Here is an 8,033-nt window from a genome sequence, read left to right on the forward strand (position 1 = left end):
ACATGAGGAACAAAGACTCTGAAATGTGACAAATAAACTGAAGGAAATCCTCCAACTGTGATCATATTGTGATCATATTGGGCCACGTTTGGTTCATATAATCGTGAGTCATGAAGGAAATGCCTGAAGTATCAGCGCTGACATGAGTTTGCTGCAATCATTAAGTCATTGTTTCCAAAAAGAGCAGCTGCAGCATCAGCTGCAGCATCAGCAGCAGCAGCAGCAGCAGCAGCAGCAGCGGTGGTTGTTGTACTGAGATCATCAGTTCATCCGTTCATCAGCTCATGAGTAAAACTCTGTTACACTGAAGTGTCACTGAAGCTCTGCTTTCACTAAAGAACACTGATTATTTTTCAGTTGGGTCAAAAACTGCAGGAGTTCCAATAAAACGACAACAATCAAACACAACTGTGTTAAAGCAGCAGGACGGTGATGTTGTTAATCTACTACACTGGGTTGTGCTTGTGCTGCAGGTCCACAGTGAACTGCTGTACATGAGTGGGTGTTCACCGTGACACTAAAACAACACACACACACACACACACACACAACAAGTGCGTCAGGTTGATTTGCTGCTGTTTACAGCGCAGCATGTTCCTGTAAATCATCAGAAAAACAAGGTTCATGTCAGTGATGCTTCTGTCTCAGGTCTAAAGTGCAGAAAGGGAATATTTTTTAACAATCACATCATGTCCATCCATCTTTTACCCCTTTATCCTCCACATGAGGGTCACAGGGGGCGCTGGTGTCACTCGTACACTACGTTTAGACTGAGAGTCCAGTTTACCTAATCCTAATCCCCACATCGCGTCTTTTTTTAATCCAACAGCAGCAGCCGAACGCCAATGCTCGTCATATCGAGTCAATATTTGCTTTGGCCTGGTTGTTCTATTATATTCATAAAAAGACAAGTCCACGGGTCACATGACCCGATCAGCCAACTGACCTCATCATACTGACGTATGTAGAGGGTGAGTTCAAATCACAGTAGCAGCAGATAAAGAGAGAGACATGAGAGAGACAAGAGAGACACGAGAGAGAGAGACAAGAAAGACACGAGAGACACGAGAGACACGAGAGAGACACGAGAGAGACACGTATGTAGAGGGTGAGTTCAAATGACAGTAGCAGCAGTTAAATGGAGAGACACGAGAGACGAGAGAGAGAGAGACGAGAGAGACACGAGAGAGAGACAAGAAAGACACGAGAGAGACAAGAGAGACACGAGAGACACGAGAGACAAGAGAGACACGAGAGAGACACAAGATGACACACGTATGTAGCTGATGAGTTCAAATGACAGTAGCAGCAGTTAAATGGAGAGACACGAGAGACACAAGAGAGACAAGAGAGACACAAGAGAGACAAGAGAGACACAAGAGAGACAAGAGAGAGACGAGAGACAAGAGAGACAAGAGAGAGACGAGAGAGAGACGAGAGAGAGACGAGAGAGACAAGAGAGAGACGAGAGAGAGACGCGAGATGACACACGTCTGTAGATGATGAGTTGAAATGACAGTAGCAGCAGTGAAATGCTGTGTAACTCTCTGTATTCATCAGAATTCCCTGAGAAAGTCAGTGATTCAGCGTTGCCGTGGAAACATGAGGCAGAAAACTCATTCTGACTAGTTTCATGTATTTTAATCCAACAGCTGACAATTCTTTATAAAGCTGTGACTCAGCTGTGACGCTGCACACTTCTTATCTTACAGTCTGAGCCAAAGTCACACGCTTTCTACAGTGATGTTTTAATGAAGTCACATATTCAAACAAACGTCTACTTTAATGAGGATTTTAAACCAAAGGTTAGGGTTATATATAATAACAATAAAAAAGACAAATGCTCTTTCTATTGGAGTGAGAAGCTAAAACAGGAAACACAGGGAGCAGATGAGAAGAGGACAGAGGACAGAGGACAGATGTGCGTCTCTTTTTATGATGAGGGAAGTCATACATGCAAATATGTGGACAGGACAGGACAATGGTTTGGTTTATAATCTAAGAACATTGAACACTATCTGTGCAGGCGGCACAACAGCAGCCGGCTGGCACAAATAAAAACATGACTTTATTATGCTCTCCATTCATGAGTTCTTTCATGATTAAAACAAGATTTCTCATTGTTTCAGCTTCTTAAATGTGAATATTTTACATAAAACAAAGAATTCATACGAAAAATTGACATATTATTGACCAAACGATCACTCGATCTGCGTCTCTAATTCAGTTTAATTGGTGTTTCCTGGTCTCTTGGCTCATCATTCATTGATCATAAAAATGATCGGTACTTAAATAATATAAAATATAAAAGCAGTGATGTGATTAAACACTGAGGTGATGAGGCGTCTGTCACTCATCACAAATGATCTAGTGATCTGACGATGATGTCAGGAAGCAGCGTAGCATCATGGGAATTGTTGTCTTTTTGTGACTTTTGTGTTTCAGGGTCAGTGACAAACATACATGAATCTCATGAATGTTCTCTTCATCGTCTCTGAAGTTACAGCAGAGATGGAAACAGGAAACACCAACATTAATCTAGAGATTTAAAGAGTGTTAGAAACACTTTGGCTAATGTAAGAGCATCTTTCTTGTCATTTATAGATATTCTGCTGCAGAAATGTTACATATTATTATTAGAATTGTTAGAGAAGCTGATTTTAAGCCTAGATGTCAACAATAGCACTGGACGATTTTGAATAAATCTCTAATTCTAATTATTTTGACTGAGGAATGGTCATTTTTACATAATTATTCTCGTTTTCATTTGAAAAACATTGAAAATGAAGAGTGAGCGACAAAATACGATCCTTGAACTATTTCACAGCTTTAGAATCAGTGTCCAAACACGAACACGCTTCCTTTCTCTCACCAAGATCTTTGGAGATTTGCTGACGCAGCTTCATCCTCTCTCCTCTCTCCTCCTCCTCCTCATCATCATGCTCTGATCTGGAGGCTGTGACCCTAAACTGCAGAGTGGTGTAAACGTGTGCAAGCGTCGACAAAGAGCCAGAGTGTGGTAACCCAAACCCTGAGGCCACGAGGACACAAAAGCACGGCTGATCTTCACCTCTGCAAGGTCACAAGATCCCGTTTCACTGTGTCAAGAATAGTACGACTTTATCATGAGTAAAGATACTAGAATAATACAAGTGATGCAGGAAAGGTGTTGATTTACTGTCCAACTGCAGTGAAAAGACGAGTGTGCGAGCGACGAGACTAACGAGTTTCCCAGGTCCACACACTCTGCACTCGTCCTGTTTTCAGAGCGACGGCTGGAATTCCTGAGCAAATCTCTACAGCAGCGATGGTTTGAAAATGGAGCGGCAGTTTTCAGATGAAGGGAGAGGGGGGTTTGCTCCGTACGCACCTCCCTGGAGGAGAAACTAATGCAAACCATCTGCTGTCAAAGCAACATGCGAGTCAGCATCTGGCAGAGAAGGAAGCAGCGAGCGATGTCTGCTGCTCCAGACGCTCGCCGTCACAATCACACACTTCTCGGAAATACTGGCAAAGACAAACGCTGAGGTTTTTATTCTATAATCTATAATCTATAGAATCTATAATCTTCAACATCCATGACTCTGAAGTCAAGTCAAGTTAAACTCCAGTGTAACAGGAAACAGTTTCACGTCCAGAAGCTCTGTGGTGCTGCTGAACTCTGACCTTTCCTCTGTTTGTCTCCAAACTGCAGCTTCAACACGACGACGATGACGACACTGTGTTAATACACTAACTGATGGGCTGTTTATGAGGTTTATCAGGTCTATGTGGTGTTTTATTGTTTCATGCCAACACTATATCTGTGATAAAGTATATAAAGGCTGTGCATGGAGTCAAACTACGTCCAAGTGCATGAAATGGAATTAAACTTCATTTACTGATGTGTTTCCAGTGATGTTTGTCGTCAAAGACACATAATGAAGTGGAACGGGAGGATTGTTTATTGTTGGTGTCACAGAGGAGATGAAAATGATGTGAAAACACAAACGTCCATAACTTAGCTCTAGGCGTGTCAGGAATGGCATTCAGTAACCAGGAAAAACCTGTCTCCACACACACACACACACACACACACACAGACACGGTGCACCTGACACATGCTCCCTGCTGCTTCTGCTTCTATGACAAACCGGTTTAGAAAAATGAACCTAATGTTTCTGAATGAGCGTCACAGACAGAAGTCAACTTCAGCAGCTGTGGGTCATAACACTGTGGCTTATTATGGGATTCATGATCATTTAAAAAACGATTTATCGTGGTTTCTTCAATCACAACATAGAAGAAGAATATTTGTATCGTTATTATTTAATGCTTTCAAGAGCAGAAACTCAGACTTTAATCATCTGATATTTATCAAGATAATTATGGGATTGAATTTACTGCAAAGCAGTTTATAAATAAATAAATAAATAAAATAAAAGTAAATTAAAAGTGTGCCCATTATTAAACATGAAGTCTGAAAACTTATACTGAGCTTTAAGTGTCTCAAAGCTGTGTAAAATAATAAGAATATAGGATTGGACTCACCATCCTGAGTGTCGAGCAGTCTCAGTCTTCTCTGTCTGCTCTCCACACTCCGAGTGAAACGTCACTGAAGTTCAAACTGGTTCACAGACAAACTTCAACCTTAATCCAAGTTTACACAAGATATTCCTGATAAAGTGCTGGCGTCATGGATGAGTGTGTTCCTCCTCAGCGGTGTCCTCCGTCCATGGTGCGCTCACACTGACATCAGCAGCAGGAGCAGCAGCAGCAGCAGCAGCAGGAGGAGCAGGAGCAGCAGCAGTGTTCAGACTGTGTGTGTGTGTGTGTGTGGATCACACTGAGAGCTGCTCACTCACTCACTCACTCACAGAGAGAGAGAGAGAGAGAGGAGGAGAGAGAGAGGGAGAGAGGGAGAGAGAGAACTGTGGCACCAGGACAACACAGGAAACTGAGCCACGGGATCCAATCACAGGCCGCTCTGCGTCACTGCGCTTAAATATTCATCAGGGACTGGGAGAGAGAGCTGCGCATGCGCACATCTGACTTGGACTTTCACCAGCAGCAACAGACTTCATTATGAAAGTCATTATAAAGTTACTGAAATTAAACATGTACACGCCATGAATGTGAGTCTCAATTATTACTATTATATATATATATATATATATATATATATATATATATATATACATATATATATATATATATATATATATATACATATACATGTAAATATCAAATATATATATGTATGTATACAGTCTTACTAGTTAACCAGTGAGCTGCAATATCCTGGACATGTTATCTGATAATAATAATAATAATAATAATAATAATAATAATAATGGGACCTTTGAAAGCACATGTTTACAAAGTGAAAATAATAATGCCTGAATTTAAATAATAAAGAGGATATTAATAGTGAGTTGAGTTGAGTTCTTCTTCTTCTTCTTCTAAATAATAATACTAACTTCCTGCAGGAAGGTGCGACGCTGCCTTCCACAGGCAGGAAAAAACAAGTGACTAAAGCAGGTAAGAGAAGAACCCATTGTTGTTGTTGTTTAAATCAAATGTACGCTTGTCCTGATTCCATAGAAGCTGCTGACACACATGCATCTTGATAAAAGAGCTTATTTTAGGCTTTATGTAAATCTCTCATGTCATTTATAAACAAGCAAGTCAATCTTTATGTGTCATTGTATAAATATTAACATTAAATAATAAACTGTAAATGAATCATTCAGTTGTTGACTTTGTTAATATACACTGTATTATAGATGTTTGGTAAGTCTTCATATAGTCTGATTTTATCTCATGACAATCAGATTAGACTTTATTGATTGGGGAAATTCACATTGTTATGGGTCCAGTGTTCACAGAAGTGAAAATGATATAGAATCATCTGTGTTCAATGAGTTAAGTTAAGTTAATCAGTGGCTTGTATGCATATGAAATATTAATAATAATAAGAAGAACAACACTCATTTTTGGTGATCCCAGTGACTCAGTAACTGGGTTTATATCAACATTATTTTTAAAGGGAGGTTCCTGCAGAATCGCTCTCTTCTTTGAAGTGCATGGGTGGCACTGGAATTCACTCCTCTGCTGCCAGACTGAGGCTCGCCCTGAAATCATGACAGCCAGTGAGGCGGCCAGTGAGGAGAGGAGGCGAGGAGGCGAGGAGGCGAGGAGGCCACTCTCTGGGTGTAACCTGCCTAACAGGCTGCCTCTGTATGCACAGAGAGAGTGTGTGTGTGTGTGTGTGTGTGTGTGTGTGTGTGTGTGTCAGGACTAGTAGTCCTCATGGGGCATAACCTCGTTTCTAAGGGACTGCTTAAGATTTGAATTGCTGGGGTTAAACATTAACTGGTTATAATTAAGGTTACATTTATGGAAAGGCAATGCAGTGAAGAACAGCTGTACTGTGTGTGTGTGTGTGTGTGTGTGTGTGTGTGAACTGCTACAACACAGAGAGCTGTGTGAATAAAAACATACTGTAAATAACCTGTTGAGCTTTAGTGCAGTGCAGTGTTTTGTTGCCATCTAGTGGACGCTGCAGGGTAGAGCAGGTTTGATAAAAAACCTTTATGTCATGAAGTCTTAGTTAGAAATCCACACATAGTTTCTGATTCATTATTGATTATCATCAACACACTGACATGCTGAGAGCGTTATATACATACAGAATAAAATAAAGAAAGAGTTTTGTGTGGTACGTCATATATTCTGCTGTGTTTTTAACATTTAATGGAACATTAATGTAAGATCTGACATAGAATATGACAAAATGAAGCTTGGTATGGGTGACAGACATAAGATGCACATAAACAGTGTGTGTTGTGTCAAAATGAATTGACACAACAGGCGATGCTTGAATTAAATGTTTTATTTTGGTTTACGTGCTGCTAGTTTCATGGGAGAGGCTGGACACGCCCTCTGCATTGTGTCATGTGATGTGTTATTTGGAGTAACTATGCAGACACAGAGATCATCTTACTTTGGATTTTGTCTTGCCTTTCAGACTGACTTTATGAATGAAATGAATGGAAAACACAAGTTTATGGCACAGATTTGTTATGTTTTTCAGGGACTATTATGTGAAGTGTGTTGTAATTTAAGATAGAAACGTTTTAGTCACAAATCTATGTGCATTACTGGCTCAGATGACGATAGATACACACACACACTGACCTATTTAAATGATAAAAGAAAGGAGAACATTATAAAAGTGCTATGGGGAACCAACTAATGCTAATGAGTATTTTACACTGTTGTCATTCAAGGCCTGTGCCCATTACTGATGTTATACACAGAATTCTGGTTCAGGTTAATCCATATCTGCAAATATAGATTCTTGAATAATGAGTTTATATTTTTATAGTTTAAAATGTGTTCAGTTTAAATTTTGATGAGAGAAAAACAAGTATTCTTTTTTATTCGTTTGAAGCTTTTTACATTATTAAAACAACATTTCTGATTGTTTCAGCTTCTTAAATGTGAACATATTCTTCGTTTCTTTGCTCCACATAACAAAGACATTTTTCTTTCAAAATGTTTTATTTTTTAAAGTTTTCTGATATAATCTCCAGTATATTCACATTCTACATTAGGAATAACATTCATCTGGTTTCCACGGGGTCAAATTGTAGATTTACTGACAAAAAAAACCCCATCAAAATATATTTTTAAATGGTTTTTATGAGGTTTTTCAGTCTAGTTAAATAAATGTGCCGCAAATATAGATAAATAGAGACACGCCCTCGGGCTTGTGTTCAAGTTCTCGCAAGGTCTGATGGGAGTTGTAGTCCACGAGTGCTGTTCTTAATGAACACTGACGGACTAATCCTTGTTTTATTCATGCACTCACTCGTGTGTATGTGATGTTGACTCTCACACACAGTCGTAGATGAACGTGAACACTTTTCACTGTGTTTTGTGTTTCGTGGTTTTCACGAAGTTTGATGAAACTTTACTTTAGTGACTGAGTGACTGAGTGAGTGAGTGGCGGAGCCCGGAAGCAGGGCGGGACCTGAGCTCTTTATAAA

General features: G+C 39.8%; 1 protein-coding gene across 2 annotated transcripts in view; it reads right to left on the minus strand.

Moving 5' to 3' along the window:
• The window catches only part of myo1ea (myosin IEa), a 41,746-nt gene extending 36,921 nt beyond the window's left edge, over positions 1-4,825 (minus strand). For both annotated transcript variants that reach the window (XM_058629559.1, XM_058629557.1), the window contains exon 1: positions 4,531-4,825. In XM_058629559.1, the coding sequence (XP_058485542.1) occupies positions 4,531-4,533 (3 nt within the window). In that variant the 5' untranslated portion in view covers positions 4,534-4,825. The remainder of the gene's footprint in view (positions 1-4,530) is intronic.
• Positions 4,826-8,033: the final 3,208 nt, after the last annotated feature.

The sequence above is a fragment of the Solea solea genome, chromosome 5 (assembly GCF_958295425.1).
Source record: "Solea solea chromosome 5, fSolSol10.1, whole genome shotgun sequence".
NCBI classification, from domain to species: domain Eukaryota; kingdom Metazoa; phylum Chordata; class Actinopteri; order Pleuronectiformes; family Soleidae; genus Solea; species Solea solea.